The 24096-nt window shown below is 41.7% G+C and overlaps 4 protein-coding genes across 4 annotated transcripts; 3 read left to right on the top strand and 1 right to left on the bottom strand.

Moving 5' to 3' along the window:
• Positions 1-966: 966 nt before the first annotated feature.
• ATC70_003333 (uncharacterized protein) lies at positions 967-1298 on the bottom strand (the record flags this gene model as incomplete). Its single annotated transcript, XM_064822695.1, has 2 exons — positions 967-1247; positions 1292-1298. 2 exons carry the CDS (start codon positions 1296-1298, stop codon positions 967-969), a joined length of 288 nt encoding a protein of 95 aa, XP_064679295.1.
• Positions 1299-3463: 2165 nt separating this feature from the next.
• ATC70_003334 (uncharacterized protein) lies at positions 3464-4744 on the top strand (the record flags this gene model as incomplete). The annotated part of the gene is made up of 1 exon (XM_064822696.1): positions 3464-4744. One exon carries the CDS (start codon positions 3464-3466, stop codon positions 4742-4744), a length of 1281 nt encoding a protein of 426 aa, XP_064679296.1.
• A 4950-nt stretch (positions 4745-9694) lies between these two features.
• On the top strand, positions 9695-12386 carry ATC70_003335 (uncharacterized protein; the record flags this gene model as incomplete). The annotated part of the gene is made up of 12 exons (XM_064822697.1): positions 9695-9848; positions 9900-9956; positions 10020-10141; positions 10200-10358; positions 10417-10505; positions 10564-10673; positions 10728-10878; positions 10935-11070; positions 11134-11217; positions 11272-11883; positions 11941-12093; positions 12147-12386. 12 exons carry the CDS (start codon positions 9695-9697, stop codon positions 12384-12386), a joined length of 2067 nt encoding a protein of 688 aa, XP_064679297.1.
• A 230-nt stretch (positions 12387-12616) lies between these two features.
• On the top strand, positions 12617-22834 carry ATC70_003336 (uncharacterized protein; the record flags this gene model as incomplete). Its single annotated transcript, XM_064822698.1, has 10 exons — positions 12617-12713; positions 12777-12854; positions 12909-13021; positions 13085-13402; positions 13459-13548; positions 13601-14365; positions 14522-18742; positions 18801-21914; positions 21975-22202; positions 22259-22834. The coding sequence occupies 10 exons, from the start codon at positions 12617-12619 to the stop codon at positions 22832-22834; spliced, it is 9600 nt and encodes a 3199-aa protein (XP_064679298.1).
• Between the last annotated feature and the right edge of the window lie 1262 nt (positions 22835-24096).

Raw genomic sequence — 24096 nt, forward strand, 5'->3', positions numbered from 1 at the left:
ATCATGGTAATGAATGACAGATCAATAGGAAATCAACTAGCTGTAGACCTTTGCCGTTTCAACCCCTGAGCCAATCAGATTGCTAGAAAACTCCGCTGACCTAAAAAAAATTTTGCGAGGGTTTCCCCCTGTTTTGATGTGAGGCAAAAATTTAAGCGCCGCTATAATGGCAATATAGCCGCTGCTGTCATCAAATTTCCCCCAGGTGCTAGGGAATGCCTTACTTACACCACCTAGCTTTAGATTCTGGCATTGAGACCCTCAATCATCACTAAAGTAAGTAACGATAACCAAGTGGAGGCGGCCTATCTACCTCCTAGCCTCGGATAAAGTCTTGTTGAGCTTCAGGGATAGGCACATCCACACAACGTAAAAAAGGTATGCTTTAAAAGAAACATAATAATAATAAACGAAAGAAGAAAAGAACATATTACTATAAGAGTATAGTAGTATGTAGGCAAAAAAGGGATGCTCACACAAAATGAGTCAAAGAAAAGTATAACAAACACAACATCAAAGATGTTCAGAACAGCTCGCTGTTGTTGCAACGAAAATGCATACATGAGCAACGTGCATGATAATAGTCAGATGTCAAGCAACACAAACACGCACAATTGCAGGAGCAACAGCAGTATTATAAGTGCGCAATACAACATAATGACTAATGTTGTTTCATGTGAAGCGACAGTGGCAACACAAACAACAATTCACAACCATATAACAAAGTAGTATTACGACGGCAATACAGATATATAGTAGCATATCATGCTTGTTGTTCATACAACATAAGAAGCAACAACATTGCAAGCATCCGTTGAGCTGATCATATCACAGTCAACAAAAGAAAAAAACAGCGCAACAAAGCAAACATTACGAATGCATTACCACAAAAAAGGAAGCAATAATACAAACGTTCAGAGAAGCTTTATATCATTGCGATCACAAGAAAAAAAAGATTCTTACCACTTACCACACCCACGGATAGACCAAAAGAGAATAGGCAATCACCAGAGATAGAACAAAGAACAACCATACAACAGAGACAGCAGCAACACCAGTATTAACAACACCAGCAGCAAAACCAGTAGCAAAACCAGTAGCAACAACAGCAGTAGCGAAACCAGAAGCAGCACCAGAAGCAACACCAGTAGCAACACCAGTAGCAACACCAGTAGCAACACTAGTAGCAACGACACCAACACCATAGAAAAACCGAAGAACGAGCGACACCAGAGACCAGACAGAGACTAAAGAAGCAATTGCCAGAGACAGAGACCAAAGAAGCAACTACCAGACATAATAAACCAAAGAAGCAGACAGCAGAGATAGCAGGGAAGTAATGGCAGTAGCACCCACATCAAACAGGCAAGGAATTATCGAAACTTAATAAACAAATTCGATTAGTGTTTATTCTGCGTCTTTCTGTGCTCGTTGTCGAACGGTACCTGCTATGTTCCACTTCAAAGAAGTAGTATCAAGTACTTCTAACAGTACAAGACCGTGCTGTCAGAAGCTAGAGTGTTATTTTCAATCAAAAGGTTTTCAAAACCAACATGGTTTGATACTAAACGCGTTTTGCAAAAAAAAGCAAAAAAGCGAGGCCATGGAAAAATGAGAGGGCGTCCTATCCGACGTCACGGCCAGTATACTTGGTGGCAGCTGCAGCTGCTGCACTTTAATTTGAAAATGTGCAGTGGGTATTTTCGTATTCAAATTTGACTTGATCTGACATTCTTTAAACGTTTTTGCGAAATTTGACCAAAAATAATGAGCAATTTGCAAAAATATGGAAACAAGGTTTCTGTGAATATGTCAAGACTGACCCTATACTAGCCTCATAGAAAGAGCTTTTAGTGTTGCACTGCATCTTTATGATTAATTTGATCTTATATGTATCATAGAAAAAGTTTTCATTTTTGGGGTAAAAAACGCGATCGTTTGATTTTCAAGAATTTTCCTTAATTAATACACATAAAAAAATGAGGATCTTTATGGATTTGCGATGATCCAAAAAAAATTGAGATAAAGCATCGGTAAGTAAAGCGTGGACAAGAAGAGACGTTTGGCCCTATTCTAAGCGTCCATTAGGCTTTGTAGCATGAGTTATTCGTGCTTGAAAATGACTAAATTTGTACAGAGTTCGACCAAAAATAAGATGTAGTAAGTTGCGTTGCCCAAGAAGTAAGTAAATTAAAGTTCTGTCTGATGTCTCTGATGTTGTGCATTGTACAGAATTCAATCATCCCTAAGTTATTGACGCTTTTATTCTAACTTCGAGACACAGGTCTTTCATTTTGAGATGCGCGAATACGGTGATTTTATAACTGGAGCGTCAGTGGTATTATGCAAATTTAAGTCGAACAGCTTGCTCAAATTGAACGAGATGTTTATCAAATTAGTAGGACACTTGGGATGGTTGTCTACAACAAAGATGCTGTTTCTAGCCGAGAAACTATACCTGAAATCTAGCCACGATGTTAAACAATCCTAATTAAGGAGAAATGGCTGAAGCCGGACAGGCTGTCAATGTCAGCATAATTGAGGAAGCAAACAACCAAATTCTGTATCAAAGTCGAGCGTGTTCAGAATAACGATATATAGACAGAGAAAATACAATTAGAACTGAATGTATCTATTATGTTATTCCAAGATTAAATGACACTTAAAACTAGGGTACATTTCGAAGGTATTTATATTTATTTGACAGAGCCGCAGCAATAGGATCTTGATCTTGAATGTTGGATAATTGTATAAGCCTTGAACCAGTTAACGAAGATTTGCTATGTGAAAGCTCATACACCACCAGTCAGGAACAGACAACAGAGATGATCCAGGATGAAATGTTCTTCATAGTAGATTTAAGGGAAAAACATTTGTCAGAATTAAAACTCGCTTCCAGAGACGAAAAATTATAGGCTTCGGTACTTTAGGAATAACCAAAATATAGATTAGCCATTTGATTGCACTCTTGTGCCAGAAGGGCTACAACTATCTATAAAGATTAAAGTATTCTTGATGGGTAGATATGTCTGTGTTGTGCAACAACATGGACAAGCTATGATAATTGAAGCGCATCTCAGCTATCTAAATACTGAGGTTCACCAGATGTGATAAGCGTTGTACAAGATAAATTGCTACTTTGGCATTCAGAACTTAGTATAAATAGAATGACTCTTGTCTTCATCAATAAATCTTTAGTTTTTGTGTCTGATCTTATTCAAATAAGTCTTTTCTTGTTTTTATAAGCTACAAATAATAATCCTTTTATTCTTTGTGCTTGACAAGAAATATATACTTTTTTTTATGCTTGTTCGCGTATTTTTTTCATACTTCTATATGACATTCATAAACTATAAGAGCCAAGCAATTATTTTATACCTTTTTTGAGATTATTTTTTTAAGCAGTACTATTGTTTACATTCAATTCAATATTAACAAAATTTCAAATTTCAAATTATATATTATGCCTCCAGCCAACACCAATCTCGATGTTAACGTACTTGTTTCTGTCAACAAACGTTTTATCAACAGGGCAGACCTAAAAACTATTTTGCAAGCAAAGCATGACTGGAACACACCTGGATTGTGCTTTAAAGAGAAAACCGTCGGCCGTTCAACAGTCAATGAAAAGGTCAAGTACCATGTTATTTTGGATGAAGCACCTGGTATCACATTGTCCCTTTCCTGCGGTTGCCTCAAATACATTCGACGACTTGAGTCTAGCACTTCCAGCAGCACCAGCACTCAAAGCATCCCTGATATGGCAACAACCGAGGATATGCTAGAAGATACTATCGAAGGGGACAACGGAGAGGAAGAAGAAATTGATTTGACTTCTGGCGGGTGGACCGAAGGTCAAGTATTTGTCGACAGTCGTTTACGACAATCTGGCTCTGACTTTTGCTCCAAGTCCACACTTAGCATGAACTATGCATCAGTTTCTTCCCCTCTGGACTATTTCTTGTTCTTCTTGCCTTTAGATCACTTTCATTTGATCATAGGAAACACTAATGTTCATGCAAGAAATATGCTTGATTCTTGGACCGATATCACTTTTGCCGAGTACTTGATGTGGATTGCTCTGTTGACCGTTATGACAGTGGTCAAGCATGGTGACCGCAAAGCTTACTGGAAGCAAGGATCTAGCCACTTCACGATGACAATAGATTTCAGCGAATATATGCCATTCAAAAGATTCAACGATATCATGAGAATGCATGTTTTTGAAGTTCCCAGCAAAGAAAACCAGCTAATCGACCCACTTTATCAAATCCGATCTACGATTAGCGCTTTTAACTGCCATATGCCCATGTGCATCTCACCAGGGAAATATTTGGTGATAGCTGAATCAATGAATCAATGGCTTGGCATAGGTATGCCAAATATAAAAAAGGTCCCTCGCAAGCCTCATCCTATCGGCCAAGAACTCAAAACGCTGGCTGATTGCCATACGAGCTGCATCCTCAGAATGGACACAGTCAGCGACCCAGTATCCAAGGAGTTTAACTATGAGCCTGGCATAAAGAAGTTGACCGCCACCGTTAAGCGTTTTGTGCAGCCCTGGTTTGGTCGTGGAAGAACGGTAATTGCTGACTCTTGGTTTGGGTCTCCAGATATGGTCAAAATGCTTTTCAAACTTGGCTTGTTTACCATGCAAGTGTGCAAGCGCCGCTACTGGCCTCGTGAAATGCCTCAGACATTGTGGAAAAGTTTGAAGAAGCCTATGGTAGCTGCTACACCATGAGCAAATGTCTAGGTAATGGCAGTAATCTATTCACTTGTGCCTATCGCGATCAAAAAGTCAAAACGTTTGTCTCATCATGTAGCACAACAATACTTACTGGCAAGAAGGTGCTCGAAGGAACTCACGGTAGAATAATTACTATTCAAAGGCCCGAGGTTGCAGAGGAATACGAGACACACAAAAGTAAGTAGATAGTAGCAGTATATAGAGGCATGCAAATTTACATTTTAATTTTAGGCTCTGTCGATGCTGCAAATAATTTGAGAGATAATATGGCCTCGTATCACGATATCATCTCAACTGAGAGGTGGGAAATGTGCTTTTTTGGCTTTTTCTTGGGAATATGCGAAGCAAATGCCTTTAGTTCATTTCGGGTCTTTGCCAATGATGGAAAAAAGGGCATATCACATGCTTCTTTCAAGGATATATTGGCATGGAATATGCTGAAGCACTGCCAAAAGCTGGATAATAGCGACGCCGAAGAAGCAGAAGAAAGTCCAAGACCACTCAGAAGATGCATGACTCATACGCTTGTGCCAATGAGTCGAAATAATGGAAGCAAGCGTGTTCGATTAGCTTGTAAGACTTGCCGCATGTCAGGTAACAGTGGCACCAGAGTCGAGAAATCGTGCAGCTGCAACCCCGACACACCAATTTTTGAGGCTTGCTATAAACAACATTTGCATGATATTTGGAAGCTCCAAGCACAACTAAATAATTCTATATAGTTGTTGAAATGCTTCTCTAATTTTTTTAATAAAGTTGCTTAAAGTTGTACACAAGTTATAGTTGGTAAAATGATGACCATAAAGTCAGTCTTTGACTTTTTTCAAGAAAAACAAAACTTACTGTATGCAGAAAGGTTTAGAGCTTATCTAGTTAAATTTAAATTTTACTGAGAGCAATATTCATAGATGAAGCAGTTTTTAACGAATCGGCCCAAATGGGCCGATTGGGGTAATCTGTACTTGTTAATAAATCCAAATAGCATGAATTTGAATGAGTGCTATTTGATGAATTTCGGTTTTCAATCAAGTTGCGTTTGGGTAACTATTTCATTACATTACTAACCTGCATCTCGTTCAATCCGAGCAATTCGTTAGATTCAAGTTTGCATAGTATAATTGTCGCTCAAGTCTTTAAACCACTGTAATCGCGCATTTCAAAAAGCAAGGCCTGAGCCTCAGAGTTAGAATAAAAGCACCTACTACTTTGAAAATGAGTTTCGTACAATGCAGAACATCTGTTCCATCAGACAGAGCGGTAACTTACTCGTATGGCAATAAAAATCACTACACCTTTGTTTTCGGTCGAATTTTGTCCAAATCTGGCCATTTTCAAGCACGAATAACTCATGCCACAAAGCGTTTTAAGGGTTTCGAATAGCATCAAACGACTCCTCTTGGATACGCTTTATTTACTCATGCTTAATCTCAATTTTTTTTGGGTCATTGCAAATTCATGAAAACCCTCATTTTTTCATGAGTATTAGCAAGGGAAAATTCTCGAAAATCAAACGATCGCGTGTTTCACCCCAAAAACGAAGACTTCTCCTATAATACATATTAAACCAAATTGATCGTAGAGATCCAATGCAACGCTGGAAGTTTTTTCTATGAAACTTGTATATGCTAAATTATGACATATTCGCAGAAAAACGGTTTTGAAACTTTCCCAAATTGCTCATTATTTTCAGTCTAAAAGCTAAATGTAACCAGCATCATTCGATGCGCCTTTATTGACTCTTCATAAATACATTAGAAAGCAAAGTATAACAACGATAATTTTTATAGTCAAACTTAGCAAAAACATTTAAAGAATGTAACATCAAGTCAAATTTGAACACGAAAATACCTACTGCGCAGTTTCAAATTAAAGTGCAGCAGTGCAGCTACCACCGAAGAAGACTGAGACCAAATTTACTGGCCGTGACGTCGGGTATGGTGCCCTCTCATTTTCCCGTACTCCCTTTTTTTACTATTTTTTGCAAAACGCGTTTAGTATAGAACCACGTTGATTTTGGATCACTTTTGATTGAAAATAACACTCTCGCTTCTGATAACACGGTCTTGCAGTGTTAAAAGGACTTGAAACTACTTCTTTGAAGCGGAATACGGTAGGTACCATTCGATAACGAGCACTGGCATACGTAAAATCAGCACCAATTGAATTTTTTTATTAGGTTTTGATAATTTTTTTTGCCTGTTTGACGTCGGTGCTGTTGCTATTACTTCTCTGGTGCTATCTGTGTTGTTTGCATCTTTGGTTTATTATGCCTGGTAGGTGCTTCCTTGGTTGGTGCCTCTTTCTGGCGGTTGCTTCTTTAGCCTTTGTCGGATCTCCGGTATCGCTCGTGCTTCGGGTTTTTCTATGGTGTTGCTGTTGTTGCTGCTGGCATTGCTTCTGTTGTTGCTTCTGGTTTCGCTACTGGTGTTGTTGCTACTGGTTTTGCTGCTGGTGTTGTTGCTACTGGTGTTGCTGCTGCTAGTCTGGTCTTTCTTGGTCTGGTCTCTCTGTTGTATGCTTCTTCTTTGGTCTATCTCTGGTAATTGCCTATTCTTTGGTCTATCTGTGATTGTGGTAAGCGGTAAGTACCGTTTTTTCTTGTGGTCGCAATGATATGAAGCTTCTCTAAACGTTTGTATTATTGCTTCCTTTCTCGTGATGATGCATTCGTAGCGTTTGCTTTGTTACGCTTTTTTTTTCTTTTGTTGACTGTGATATGATCAGCTCAACGGATGCTTGCAATGTTGTTGCTTCTTATGTTGTATGAACAACAAGCATGATATGCTACTATATATCTGTATTGCCGTCGTAATAGTACTTTGTTATATGGTCGTGAATTGTTGTTTGTGTTGCCACTGTCGCTTCACATGAAACAACATTAGTCATTATGTTGTATTGCGCACTTATAATACTGCTGTTGCTCCTGCAATTGTGCGTGTTTGTGTTGCTTGACATCTGACTATTATCATGCACGTTGCTCATGTATGCATTTTCGTTGCAACAACAGCGAGCTGTTCTGAACATCTTTGATGTTGTGTTTGTTATACTTTTCTTTGACTCATTTTGTGTGAGCATCCCTTTTTTGCCTACATACTACTATACTCTTATAGTAATATGTTCTTTTCTTCTTTCGTTTATTATTATTATGTTTCTTTTAAAGCATACCTTTTTTACGTTGTGTGGATGTGCCTATCCCTGAAGCTCAACAAGACTTTATCCGAGGCTAGGAGGTAGATAGGCCGCCTCCACTTGGTTATCGCTACTTACTTTAGTGATGATTAAGGGTCTCAATGCCAGAATCTAAAGCAAGGTGGTGTAAGTAAGGCATGCTCTAGCACCTGAGGGAAGTTTGATGATAGTAACGGCTATATTGCTATATATAGCGGAGCTTAAAATTTTGCCTCACATCAAAACAGAGGGAAACCCTCGCAAATTTTTTTTTAGGTCAGCGGAGTTTTCTAGCAATCTGATTGGCTAAGAGGTTGAAACAACGAAGGTCTACAACTAGTTGATCTCCTATTAATTTGTCATTTAAAACTGTTTCGTTTTTGTAATAAAAGGGTATCCAAACAAACTATTTTGTATTAAATGATAAAATAAGATGCAGTTATTTGATTTGGCATCCATTACACATTCTTATGAGATAGATATTTATTAACTTTACTATGTGGAAATGCTTAATATTAAGTATTACTTGAATACAATGTTATTTACGTTGTTATTACAACAGTATTTATTAAGAATGATTGCAGAGTATTTATACGTTTGCAACTAGCTTGTAGGATTAGTGATGATAGAGAGCAATAGATGCTGCTATTGCGATATCTGGCAAATGTTGTTGACGTTTGGTTTAAAGTGGTAATCAATGCAAGAGCACTGGCCATAAGGGTCGATTTGAGTAACCTTGATGGGCTTGGGTGAGCTATCGTCATGGCATGATTTAATGTAACCTTGATGGTTTAAAGTGTGATGTTTGCTATTGGAGTATGGAACCCTTTATCTGGGATACTGTGCAACTATGGCAGCAGGGCATAGTTGTCATATTTGCATATGCTTGTTATTGATTTGATTTTATTTGGATAAAGATAACATCTCTTATTACGACCATCATGGGTGTGATTGAATACACTGTGATCAGGAGTGATTCATTCACACGATGTGCGATATAAGCGTGTATCTTTACTTTAGTATGTTTAAATGGTTGTTGATGTACATTTGAGCGCTTTTACTAATAGATCCAAATAGCATGAATTTGAATGAGTGCTATTTGGTGAATTTCGGTTTTCAATCAAGTTGCGTTTGGGTGGCTATTTCATTATATAAATAAGTTATTTCTAATAACTCATAGAGTGCCACTCATTCATGCTACCTTACTATTACAACTGCCGTCATGATTTAACATTTGACTCGATATCATCAACTCAGGGCGTCCCTGACGTTTGGTTTCGTAAATTGGATGTTTTTTACAATCTTCTTCAGTTAATGATGCATGAATCTATTGCCGATGCACGCAAGTAGTGTCACTTTTGAATGATAAGACATTTAGATACAGTAGTGTTTCTCTTTTACGAGAAGATGGCAGGCACAACCGTGAAGACAGATACCTGCAGAACTACTACATTGATTCCTCAGTGTATTGCAAAACATCAATGATTCGAATTCATACTACTGTTGCAAAAGCGTCAAATATTTCTAGGAGTTAAAGGAGAATTTCACTCTACATCACATTGCTTATATCTGAGTAGTATCCGGCAGTGTTTTCTTACCCTGCTGAAGAAAATTTGCCAACTACTAGCATGGGTTACGGTGTTTTTGATACATATAAACGTTTGTCAAACAAAAGTCGTGAACGACATTGAAACGCAGCATCCATTTTGAGTAATCTTTGAAAGTCTCTCACGCATGAGTTTTCTTTCTCTTCTGTACTAATTCGTATTCTAGAACATGAGTGAAGACACCTTTTCATCGGCTATTCACTATTGGAAAGGTATCCAACTCTCCAATCTACAAAAAGAGCTCGATCAGCAAGGTCTGGCTATAGTCGAAAAGCAAAAAGATGGTCTTGTGTCTCGAAAAAAGCTGGCAGAACAAACCAGAGGTACATGAAAGCGTGTTTAGATGAGGGTAACTGTAGCTTACATATCTGCAGAGTTCAAGAAGATTCCAGATGAAGAAAAGCTGCAAAAGTTCAAGCCTCTATTGAAAGGTGTGTTGATAAACAGATTTCTATGAACTGTAGATTAACCAGGACAACCAAACAACAACAAAGGGTACCAGGCTGAAATTGACAATATCACCAAACGTACAAAGTATGCAGAAAATGCATTTTTGACAGTGTATAAACTGCTTGCCGATGCTCCCGATCCAGCACCACTTTTTGAGATAGCTGTGGTAAATAGAGAGAGTGTTTGGTTAAGCCAGTGCGCATTGTATTGATAAGAAGTGATAGGATCAAAGTGCGAAGATGGTAGATAGCACTTCACTGCAGAATGAAAACAGCTATTTGAAAGAGCAATTACAGAAAGCAAATGATAATATCAAGCGTCTCGAAACAACAGAAAAGACAAATTTGGAGTTGGTGCAAAAAGTATCAGCCTTGGAAGAATCTGTAAAGTCTACACATTTGAGAGCTTTATCGCTTGCACTAATCATATTGGTTTTCATAGTTGGCAGAACGAAAGTCGAAAGATACCAGTGAGATGGAGCAAGAGATGAAGGATCAGTATAGTGACAAGATCAAACAACTGAAAGAACGGTAGGTGACAGGGTAGAGATAATATGAAATGCATACACTCATACTGCAGAAAAATCAGGGAATATGATCTTCAGAAGCAGCTTAATCTGGCATTGGATCAGCTAACAGATTTAAGACAATCTCATGATGATACACAGGCCGAGCTTATAGGCCACGGCCAAAAATATGGTGGGTATAAGAGGATTAGGTCGAGTTTAAGGGTTGCACTAACGGACACTGTAGATGAGGAAGTGGTCGGCAAATTGGCAGAGTTAGACATAGTTACAATGGATCTGGAACGTGCCAATGGAAGAATTATTCAATTGGAAAAGAAGAATGATGACTTGAAAGAAGAGATGGCTAAACTGCATGGATCCAAAGATAGCACTGAAGGGTGAGTTACTAGTATGTGGCTAATGATGAGCCCCAATCACTGATGGACGACAATAGAAACGAATCAACACAACATGAAGCCGAGGTGACTAAACTCATCAACGATGTTGAAACCTACAAAGACATGTTCCAAAAGACAGAAATAAGATTATCGAAAAAGGTCAAAGAGTTAACCACGGAGAACAACGCACTGGTAAGCATGCTTTGTCACTTATTACGAAAAGAAAGAAGCAAGCTTATATGACGAATCCCATAGACTGAAGAAAGAGAGAATCTGAAGAAAAAGATGAAGCATTTTGAGGATTATGACGAAATTAAGCGAGAGTTGCAAATCATGAAGGTAAGGCAATTGAATGCATGTAAGCAGAGAATAACTCCAACCCACGTATCGTAGTATGTTGAGTTCTCAACAGGTGAAGATGAGGACGACTTTATTGCAGACGATGTATTAAAGAAGGATGGCACCATTGAAAACAGCCTCGAAGTGCGATTGATGGAGAAAAACAAGAAATTGGAGAGTGAATATACACAAATCAAGGTCTCTTTTGCAGATCTTCAAAAAGCATTTGATAAGAACGCTAGCAGCATACAGTCATTAGAGAAAAAATTGCAAGAGAAATCAGCACTTGTCCAACGCTTGGAGGAAGATTTACTTCGCATGGGCCATAAATCCAATTCGGATCCCACTATCCTGGACGCACTGAGCAGAAGTGCCTCAGGCACACCTATGCCTCGAACACCTGATGGCGCACTTACTCCTCTTTTGGATGGACCGAGCGGCGTCAAGAAGGAAGATAAGAGTATCTTGCCCATTGTGATCAGTCAACGGGATCGTTTCAGACAGAGAAACAACGAGTTGGAGGAACGTGTGCGATCTCTAGAGACATCGTTGCAGGATGCAAGAACTGAAGTGCAAAAGCTTAAAACAGATAATTTGAATCTGTATGAACGACTCAAGTTTGTTCATGTGTGGAAGGAAGGACAGCAACAGGAAAAGGGCATAACGGTAAGGCAAGCTGATGCCTCCATGCTGGTTTGATGCTGACATTTAAGCTATCTATAGAACCGCTCAGTTGCTGTCACTATGGATGAGCCCAGTACATCCATGAGAAGCTTCAGAAGAAGTTCCATCAACAAGCAAGTAGATGATCCATCTGACAAGTACGGCAAACTATACGAAGAAAGCATGAATCCATTTACACAATTCCATAAAAAGGTAAAACGGCGATAGACTAGTGTATACCGAGTCGACCAACACTTTACAAATAGGAGGAGACCCGTCGATACAATGCACTGAATCCAGCAGAGAAACTCACTCTAAACTTAACCCGCCTCTTGTTCTCTCATAAATGGTCTCGTTACTTTTTCATCATTTACTCTCTATTACTGCATCTATTGGTGGTTGCCACTCTCTATCAATTGAGCTTATGGGAATGCCGACATGACCATGAAGCCATCAATTTTCCTACTAACAATGATGATGCGACAAAAATACTCAATGACATTTAATAAAAGACTTTATTCAAATGTACCTGAAAGAAACAGGGCTTCACGTGAGGTTACCATCACAGTAAATGGAGTCTCAAAAAGGGGATCCGCTTGGCTCAACATGACATAATGTTAAATTCGTGTTCCATTCGCATAAAAATAGGGCCCCAAAATGGCCTATTCGTTATTTTTTCTCTTTTATATTTTGTACATTTTTTTTTCCAGTTCATCATTAAAAGCATAGTATAAACATGTTGGAGTCTGTTGTCTCCACGCTACTAAACAGAGTGTTGGGCGCGTATGTCTCGAACTTGAATTATAGTCAACTCAAAGTAGGTATTTGGTCAGGTAAGTTGTGCTATTGAGAGGGGTTTCCGAGCTGTTATATTCATGTGTCTGTGTGTTGCGTAGGTGAGGTTACATTGCGTGACCTAAAGCTTAGACGTGAAGCCTTGGACAAGTTTAATTTACCTGTAGATGTCCTCGAAGGTAAGGCAAGCTAGATGTTGATAGAGGCAAAAGTCACTTATAAACCTACAACAGGTTATCTGGGTGAACTCACATTAACGATCCCTTGGAACAACTTGAGAGGCAAACCTGTCGTCATTCATGTCAAAGATGCTTATGTGTTGGCAGTGCCCAGAAATGAGTCCACTGTAAATGATAAAAACGATTAAACCTTCAGCCCCTTATTTAATCCCCCTTATTTTGTATTGTAGATGACAGCTGAGGAATTGGCGCAACGAGATCAAGATGCCAAAATGAGAAAGCTGGAGAATGCTGAATTAATGGTGGATGCCAATGAACATGACGCTGCCGAGGACGCTAAAAACGACACGTTTGCCAACCAGTTGCTCACCAAAATCTTGAACAATTTACAATTCTCCATCACCAATATCCATATTCGATACGAGGATGATATCTCCACAGATCATCGATTTGCTGCTGGTGTCACTTTGAGCGAATTATCAGCTATTACTACGGATGAGAATTGGATTGCAAACACCATCAGTGAGACTGTAAACACGATTCATAAGGTAGGTGTTGAAGGGTTGTATAGATGAATGATTGACTGACTAGAATGCTTTGCTAGCTGGCGACATTGGAGTCACTTTCAGTGTATTGGGATACCAATGCACCTACTCTATCACAGCATCAAGACTACACTGCATTCCAAGATTTGGTAAGCTGGTCTACATTGTGTCAGTGCTCATTTGCTGATAATGTTCCTTTAGATTGCCACCAAGCACTATGTCCCTGATGCACATCAATACGTACTGAAACCCGTGTCTGGCACAGGCAGAGTCAAGCTGTTCAAGAACTTTGGTGGAGAAACGCCCAAAATTGACGCCAATCTCTTGTTTGACGAGCTCTCTTTTGCTGTGGATAACGAGCAGTACAGAGACACTATATTGATGATTGATCTATTCCACTCGTACCTCAAAAAGCAAAAATACAAGAAATTGCACCCTCCCAACGACATGACGCCCAAATCCAACCCCCTGGATTATTTCCGATTTGCAGGCAATGCAGTGTTATCAGAGATCCATGAACGCAATGAACGTTGGACTTGGAAGCGTATCAAAAAGAGAAGCGAGGACCGTAAATTATACCTGGAGTGCTATGTGCAACACAAGCTGGACAGAGCATCACCAGAACAACTGGAGAAATTGCATGCGTTGGAACGAGAGTTGAGCTATGAGGATCTCAGATTCTATCGTAGTCTTGCCAAGCCTAAATTACGTAGTGAAAAGGCACGTCTTGCAGCGATTGAAAAGAGACGCAAAGAAGAAGCTGCTGCCAACAGGGCAAAGCAGGGCTGGGGCATCAGTAAATGGTGGTATGGTACAGGTGGTAATCCAAACAACAATGCTGCTCATGATGAAGCGTTGAATGAAGATCTTGTTATCACTGAAGAGCAGAAGCTCGAGTTTTATGATGTCATTGACTACGATGCTGATAAAGCAGCTATTGCTGCATCCATCGATTTACCCAAAGATGTAAGTTATGCTGTGTGTGTGTGTGTGTGTGTGTGTCTGTGTGTGTGTGTGTGTGTGTGTGTGTGTGTGTGTGTGTGTGTGTGTGTGTGTGTGTGTGTGTGTGTGTGTGTGTGTGTGTGTGGATCGTGTTGCCATGATACTCACAGTTAGTCATAGACCATGCTATTGTCGTTGACGACATCACTGAACAAGGGCTCTTTTACCGTGCGCAAATATCCTCATGACAAGCCATCCGATCTCGTCTCGCTCATCTTTGACAATGTCAGTCTGGGCATGATCCAATACGTTGAATCCTTTACAGCTACTGCTGCTTTGGGTGACCTCTGCCTCTACGATGGTATCCGTGTGGACTCTCCTTATTACAAGCTCATGGGAGCCAAGGACAAGGACAATGCAACAGACGAGGAAAAGCTCAAAAAGCGCAGAAAATCGTCCTCAGCAGCTGAAATACTGTCTCAAGCAACAATCCAAGATCCCTTCTTTACGGCCAAGTTCGAGCACAAACCACTGGATAACCGAGCCGACAATGCGGTTGCCCTGTTTATGCGCAACATTGATATTGTCTACAATCCGCTTGTGATTCATGAGATTGTGGATTTCTTTAAGCCGCCTGAAACCAGTGCCGACAGTATCAATGCTTTGATTGAAGTAGCGGGTGATACGTTGGAAGACATCAAGAACCAGACCAGAGCCAGTCTTGAGTTCGCCCTGGATCAGCATACCACCTTTGACTTGCAGATTGATATGGATGCGCCTGTCATCATTATTCCTGAGGACTGCACGTCTATTACATCGCGTGGTATCGTCATGGATGCTGGCCATATCAATGTCGAAAGCAAATTGGCACCTCCTGATGCCTTGAACATGTTGAAATCCAAAGCAGCTGCCGACATGACGATTGACGACAATATGAAGCTGCGTGAGCTCATGTACGACAAATTTACGGTTCAGTTGACACAGACCAAAATTCTGGTGGGCTCCATTGAGACGTGTTTGGTGCAAGTGCGTACACCGCGCGAGGAACTGCGCTACCTCCATCTGGTGGATCGCATTGATATGACGTTTTTGGCAGAGCTATGCATCATTCGCAAGTCGGTTGAAATGCCTCGATTCAAGGTATCCGGTCATTTGCCTTTGCTCAAGGTCAACTTTTCAGACACCAAATACCGTGGCATCATGCAACTCCCTCGCTTGATTGACGCATCCGGACTTTTGGGCGATAAGAAGGCTGATCAAGACGATATGCTGATTGGCAGTGATTATGCCAGCATGAACAAGAAGAACCAGGTGGATCAACGATGGTTCAATCTGATGAATACGCCTCTGTGGAGCAAGAGTAAAGATGATGTGTTTGTGGATACAGACAGTGAACACAGCAACGACGACAAGGAAGAAGATGCGTCTCTTGCGGACACAGTCGAAACGGAAGCTACAGAGATCACTGGTTCCAACAAGACAAGCAAGCGTACTGGCAGCAAAGACATGGTCAATATGGAGGAGCGTATGTTTGAATTGAATTTCAAGGTGGACCGTGTGCTGGCCAATGTTTTAGAAGCAACACAGCACGACGACAAGACCGATGTGCCAGAGACACTTTTATGTGAGGTGGATTTGCAAAACCTGGTACTGGGCTACAGTATGCGCCCTATGGATATGACGGTGCATCTCACCTTGCAATCACTGGATGTCACAGACCGCATGAAGCATGGCAATGAGTTCAAGTATTTGGTGACATCAGATCAATATGCACTGCAGCCAGGCCAAAGCCATGGTCATGACGAGCAGCTCAAAAACTTGGTCAACGTGGAATACGTGCGTTGCGACAAGACTAGCCCTGAGTATGTAACCAAGTACAAGGGCATTGATCAGACGGTGCAAGTGACCCTGTCTACATTGAATTTTGTAGTTACAAGAAGCTCTGTTTTGCAGTTGCACAACTTTATCTTGCACACATTTGTGGATGAAGAGGTATCTAGCACATCTACTGCTCCTACTCCTCGCAGACAGTCAGTCTCTACACCAACAGCAGCACCCTCTATTGCACCTGTCGCCACTACCAAGGACAGCAGCAGCATCTATGTGCGTCTCTTGTTGGACAGTGTCAATTTTGTCCTAAACAACGATGGTGTTCGTCTAGCCACAGGTGAACTGTCATTAGGTGACTTATCTACTATCATTCTGGATGGCCAGGTGAATGTCGCTGCCAAGTTTGCCAACTTTACATTGACAGACAACTTGACATCCACCCACAACAGCCCACAGCATTCCACCAGCAACCAATTATTGACCATTCAAGGCGACGAGCTGATTGATTTGCGCTACAATTCATACGTCAATGATGGTCGCGAGGGCTATCCTGGCTATGATCATGCGCTGTACGTTCGTATGGGCTCAGCGCAGTTTAACTTTTTGGAGCAGCCTATCCATCAATTCATGGACTACCTTAGTAAATTTGCAGAGATGAAGTCTACTTATGACATGGCGCGTCAAGCAGCACTCGAGTCAGCACAGCAATTGGGCCAAGCAGCGACCAAGATGCATTTCGACGTGGTGATTGAGACACCTGTTGTCCTGTTCCCCGAGAACCATCAGCATGCGTCTGATGTGGTGGTGGCTCATTTGGGTGAAATCTGGGCTTCCAACTCGTTTGTGGATGAATCTGATGGCTGTATTAATACCATCCAGGCTGGCTTGCGTGCCATCAATTTGACCTCCAAGTTCAACATTGCTCAACAACTGCAAACACTGCCAATTGTTGATGACATTGATTTGAATTTGGATATCAAGATTCCTCAAGAAACGAGCAAGACGCGTCCCCATGTTGATATTTGTGGTAGTATCGAGGACGTTACCATGCGTTTGACAGAGAGACAGTACGTGTTCCTGATGGATGCGATCAATATGTTTTCTCGCGTCTTTTCCAGTCCTGCTGCTGAAGAAGAGGAAAATGCCGAGACATCTGTACCTGAGAAAACTACTGACACGATCAAGTCGATCAAGGAGAGCTCTACTAGCAGCAACAAGAAGGCCATTGAGATGTTTACAGAGACCAATAAATCGCACGATTTGCCTCGCATTCAAATTACCCTGGACGCCAAGACCATTGGATTGGAGATCTACAAGAACAATAACACGGATACAGAGACCAAGCATATCCAGAAACCCGACAGTCTGGCTCGCATTGCACTGAACAATACGCACGTCAACTTCCACATGTACAACGACGACTCCATGGACGTTCATTTGGTGGTTCATGCGCTCACTGTGGATGATACACGACCTGGCATCAACAGCAAGTTCAAGCATATTGTACCTGTGATTGAAGACGGCCATCAATTTGAGCTTCAGTTGGACCTCAAGGAACCTGATCCTGTGCGTTCTGGTATTGTTGTCATGACGGTAAAGGATCCCAAGGTCATCTTATCACTGGATCACGCCTTTTTGTTACGCGATTTCTTTACACTGCCCTTTAATGAAAAAGCAGAAGAGCACAGAAGTCCATCCACCACCAACCAAGATCAACAGCAGCAAGGCATAGAATTGTCGTATTTGTTGACCATTGTCAATGCGGAATTTATCTTGCTGGCCAACCCCGATCATGCTGATTCAGAGGCTGTGGTGCTCTCTACCAAAGAGCTGTTGATCACGCAACAAGCAAAGACAGCACTCGTAGTCAAGCAGATGGGCATGTTCTTGTGCCGTATGGATATGCGCAAAAAGTCGACACTGCGATTCATTCAGCCCTTTGACGTCAACCTGTCCATGAATGGCAACCCCAAGAACGATCAAGGTGGCCTACTGACGGACCTTGTCATGAATATTGACCCACTGGTACTACGTCTCTCTTACCGTGATGCCATGTTGGTGACAGACATCTTCAACAAGGCGTACGAGCTCTACAGTGTCAGCATGCACAATGATGACACCCAGCAAACCACAGCTGAATACGCTCAAAGCCTAATCTCGTCTGCCAATCAACAAGATGTGGAGCGTTTGAACGAAATTGCACTGGCACAAGAGTCCTTGCGTATCTCTTTTCACGGGGCTCAGATTGTGCTCATCGAAGAGCTGCATGAAACGCCCATGGTGGATATGAACTTGAAGCCATTTAATGTAGAGGTAGCCAATTGGTCAAAGGCCCTGTCTGCTACAGTGGAATTCCAGGCATATATCAATTATTTCAACATCAAAAACTCGCACTGGGAACCACTGATGGAGCCATGGAGCTTTAGATTGGAACTGGCTCGCAATGCCTCCACGAAAAAAGATCCTCTTCACGTCAAACTGATATCCAATTCCATCCTGAATGTCAATATCACGCATACCTTTTTGGAGAGTGCCTACAATACCATGCATTTGATGGACAAGCAAAAGAATGTAAGTGTGGAGAGAGCCTCGCGTATTGACAACAAAAGATACTAATATAAACACATAGACTATCTATAGTGGCGAACGAGGCAGAGTGGCACCCTACGAATTGCGCAATAGAACAGGCTACAATATCATGGTCTGGAATTCCACCAACTCCAAGGAAGGGCCTGTGATCCAAGAGATCAAGGACGGCAGTAACAAGCCATGGTGGTTTGAAGACTGGAAGACGCGTCGAGAAACTACTTCTTTTGCTAGTAACAACTTGAACGTTCAGATTGACGGTGCCATGTGGGAGAGCTTGCGGGATATCCAGCTGGATACAGAAGGAGAACACATGCATGCGCTTCGGCCCATGATCAAGAACGTCCAACATCGCATTGTGTTTGATGTCAAACTGGTGGACAATATCAAGATTGTCACGATTCGTTCTTCACTGGTCGTTGAGAACAGAACACTGCTGTCCGTCGATGTGGCCTCCATTGATCCCAGTGGTAAAATGGACGGTGCTGTCAAGAAGGTGGCACCCGGAGAGGATTATGCAATTCCTATTGAAAAGGCGTATACCAATCGATTCTGCATTCGCCCGGATGCTGGATTTGGTTATCGTTGGACTGAAAAGGCATTCCACTGGAAGGACTTTGCAAGCCCTGCTAAACCTCAAAGCACATTTAGCTGTCTAGCAGAAGACGCTGACAACAACATGCCGCCATTTATCTTCCAGATCAACGCTCGCTTGGACAAGAAGAGTATCCTGTTTGGCCAATATCCAGTCATGGGCATCCGACTCAGCGCTCCCATCGAAATTGAAAACTTGCTGCCGTTTGACTTCAACTTTCGCATTGTCGACAAGACCTCTGGACAGGACTTCAGTTCATATCTGCGTAAGGGAGGTGTTACGCCTATCCACGTGATTGAAAATGGCCATTTGGTGCTGTTGAACGTTGAAATGCCTGACACAGAGTACAAACGCAGTGAATACGCCATCATTAGCACCAAACGCACTGATGATTTGGACATTGATCATTCAATTGAGTTGGTGAACCGCAAGGACAAGAGCAAACTCAACATTCGTATCAATACACTGGACATTCCAGATTCGGGTGGTGCTAAAAAGTACAGCATCTTTAGTCCTTACATCATCATCAATAAGACTGGGCTACCCATTAGTTTCAAAGAGAAGCCTGCCTGGGCTGAAGCTCTGTATTCTGCCGGAGAGACGGTGACCATGTGCAAGCCTGGACCCAAACCGGAGCCCTTTATGTACTCGTACCCTCATGTCGACAACCGCAACAGAACGTTGATTCAGGTGGATAAATCAGACTGGAGTCAGCCTCTCAGTTTTGAAGCCATTGGCAGTGTTTATGATGTGGCTTTACCTAACGCCGGTCGCTCTGAAGAGATCCATGTTGGTATCAATGTACAAGAGGGACAAGGCAAATTCAAGTTGACAAAGACCATCACCATCACCCCTCGTTTCGTACTGAGCAATCAAACAGACGAAAATATCCGCTACCGTGTACCTGAGACCAAGAACGACTACATCCTGGAAGCAAACCAACGTATCCCGCTGTACAATATCCGTGTTCAAAACGAAAAGCAATTGACCATCAAGTTGGAAGGGTACAGTAACTCTTGGTCTGCTCCATTTAATATCCAAGATATCGGCGATGTGCACATTCGATTGGCCAACGACTATGGTAACCAGGACACACTGATCAAGGTCTCTACACTCATCCAAGACGCTACTATTTTTATTGTGTTGCGCAAGGAAGCCGATAACAACTGGCCTTACCTTTTGGTCAACAAGACCAATGAGGACATGATCTTTTACCAAGAGGATCCTGTTGTCTTGCGTGATGATTACAGCGCTGCACCTGTTCGCAATCCTCGCATCAAGCGCTACCGACTGCTGGCCAATTCCTCTGTTCCTTATTCGTGGGATTTACCTGCTTACAAGGACAAGAAGATCATCTTGAATATTAACGGAAGAGAGCGAAGTATCAATCTGCAAGAAATTGGCAACATGCTGCCATTTAGACACACGACACGCGAAGGGACACCTACCATCACTTCTATTGATGTCAAAATTCGTGGCTCACGTCGTATCTTGGAACTGAAGCCGTTCAGTCAAAGCGAGAGTCTATTTAAGCCTGTGTCTCATAGCAGCAGCCAGAGTAACTTGACACGCGTGGATTCTTCTGTCTCGGTCTCTTCTGCAGACTCCATTGCCAAGGAAGGGTTCGAAGCAGCTGATATGGACATGTCTGTCAATGCTGTGTTCCAAATTCAACTCAAAGAAGTGGGCATCTCCATGATCAATAGACAACTGCACGAACTAGCGTACGCTACACTCAAGGGCATTGATTTGAAACTGACAGATTCAGCCATGTATCATTCCCTGCGATGGAACATTGATTGGGTACAGATTGATAACCAAATGTACGGCTCTGTGTTCCCAATTCTACTGTATCCCACCAACCTGACAGACAACGGCAATCGCAAAGACAATAAGATACTGCCTACCGTCCAAATGGCTTTGGATCGTGTCAAGGACGACTCTCATGGCGTCGTCTATTTCAAGTACTTTTCCATCTTGCTGCAAGAAATGAGCATCGAACTGGACGAGTCATTTGTCTATGCTGTCATGGATTTCGTTCATATTGATGATGGTGCCACGGCAGGTAACGACCCCACCAATGATGCCAAGCTATGGGAGTACACAACGGACATTCCAGATGTCAAGCCGCACGACAGTATTGCCCAAATCTACTTTGAGGTATTTAGTATCCAGCCCATTCGCTTCGACCTCTCCTTTTTACGATCTGGTCAAGAAGACGACAAGAACAAGATGCAGCAAACAAACACGCCTCTCATGTATCTGGTGAATGCATTGACCATGGCTATTGGCAACATCAATCAAGCACCTCTGCGGTTCAATGCGTTGGCTATCGAGAACATTATGGCCAGTGGTCCTGATTTGGCCAACCGAATCTCGATTCATTACAGCGATCAATTGGTCTATCAAGTGCATCGCATTCTTGGCTCTGCAGATTTCTTGGGCAATCCTGTAGGTCTGTTCAATAACCTGAGTTCTGGTGTCGCTGAATTGTTCTATGAGCCATGGCAAGGGTTGATCATGAGTGACAGACCACAAGATTTGGGTTATGGTATAGCAAAGGTAGTGTATATCCAGCATGTATCTCAACAAAATTGTGTGGGCTGACTGAAATTTGCTTAGGGATTCGGTGGATTTGTCAAAAAGAGTGTATTTGGTGTATCCGATAGTTTTACCAAATTTACTGGCAGTATTGGTAAAGGCTTATCTGCTGCTACCATGGATAGAGAATATCAAGATAGACGCAGAATGAACATGGCGAGAAATAGGCCTAAGCATGCGCTGGTCGGTGTGGCTCAAGGTGCTACATCCTTTGCTAATAGTGTTACTAGCGGCTTCTCTGGCCTTGTGGTAAGTGTAATTTAGCCAAAGATGCCTCCAACAAGTTAACAAACAATTCAAATTAGACTCGTCCTATGGAAGGTGCTACAAAAGATGGTGTTGGTGGATTCTTCAAGGGCTTTGGTAAAGGCTTGGTCGGTGCAGTAACTAAACCAGTGGTCGGCGTGTTTGATTTCACTAACAATATCACTGAAGGCATCCGCAACACCGCTACGCCTACAGACACCAACATGATTGAACGTGTGCGCTATCCTCGTTACATTGGCACAGATGGTTTACTGAAACCCTATTCCTTACGAGAGGCTATTGGACAACATTGGCTCAAAGATGTGGATGGAGGCAAATACATGGATGATACGTACATTGCTCATTGCCATGTCCAAAACGATGAACGGGTAGCCATGTTGACTACCACACGTGTCATGCTGATTCGTACGCGTAAATTGTCTGTAGAATGGCAAGAACCCTTTACAGAGATTCAAACCATCAAACGTGAACCTACGGGTATCGCCATTTATCTCAGAAGTATGAGCTGGGAGCCCTTCCTCATCATCTCGGATAAACATAGCAGAGAAGACTTTTTCAAAAAGATTGAAGAGGCAGTAATCAAGTACAACTCTACTCGTCGTCCAAATCAATAAAAGAACTGTCAATGTTTTATGCTATATACCAACAGCATGAATCCTGTGTTTCGAGGGTGATGGTTTCTTGTAAATTTCTTGCTGGTGTTATCAGATACATCTTAAAATATGTAACAAGAGCAAAGAAAGTGTGTCTAAGCTAAGCAACAGTACTTTTGAATTGAGAGTTGCCCTTCTATGAGCTCTTGAAGCACTTATAACCTTCGAAGGTTCAGGATGGGCATGGAATTGATTTTGCCCCCAGCCAAAAAAACTCATTAAATTCCGCCAAAAGCTCTGCTCTAGATTGGTCAAATTTTGAACAAATTCGACTTAAGGGATCTATTTTGCCAGATTCAACTATGTAAGTTGTGATGATCGTCCTATACTTCATAATACATTTCTAATGTACTTTTCAAGGCGCATCGAATGATGCCAACTTTTGAGAGTGTTGTAACTGAACTTTCCGAAAAATGTCTGAAAATACGAAATAAGGTTTTCTGCCAAAATGTCGAGATGTTACATACAAAGGTTTCACAAATACAGTTTCAGAGGTTGCTTGGGATCGAGAGAAACATTTTGATTTAGTGTATGCTATAGTAAAAGTCTTCATTTTTGGGGTCAAAAACGCGATCGTTTGGTTTTCAATGAAAATTATGAGGGGTACCTCATGCTTTTTGGCCGATTTTGGGCCATGTTTTTTTTGGTCCACAAAAAGTTGAGCAAAGGTGTCAGAAAGTGCATGCTAGATGAATGTAATTGTTTGATACTATTCTTCTGGTCCAAAACGCCTTTTGACGCGAGAAAAACGGCTCAAACGCAACCAGATTACACTGAAATTTGTATACGTACGAGTAGTTGGGAGTCTTGCAGCTATGCATTCGCTGAGTAAATACGACGCAGACGTGAAGCTTCGTAGAAGAGCTATATCTACTGTAACAAGTTGTTCAGGGAGAGCTCTCATGTTATAGGGTCCAAGTCAAGAGGCCCATATTAGTCTGATATTCTATCAAGCCTACAGTATCTTGATGGTATGGGCGAAGAAGGCCGGCAGCTCAAGGCCTAGAGATACTAGTAGTATTCGATAATATGATCGAAGCAACAAGCATAGGAAAAATATCTGACGAGGATACCGAATTGAACGGTACTCGTATTATGGGATAGATACCACAACTATATAAGATGTTTGTATATATGGAGCTTCTGAAATACAAGAAGTTCGCATACAATGAGTAACCACTCTCATGGCGGCATATTAGCTAGAGAACAATAGATCACTCACG

Source organism: Mucor velutinosus, assembly GCF_035048745.1.
Source record: "Mucor velutinosus strain NIH1002 chromosome Unknown tig00000165, whole genome shotgun sequence".
NCBI lineage: Eukaryota > Fungi > Mucoromycota > Mucoromycetes > Mucorales > Mucoraceae > Mucor > Mucor velutinosus.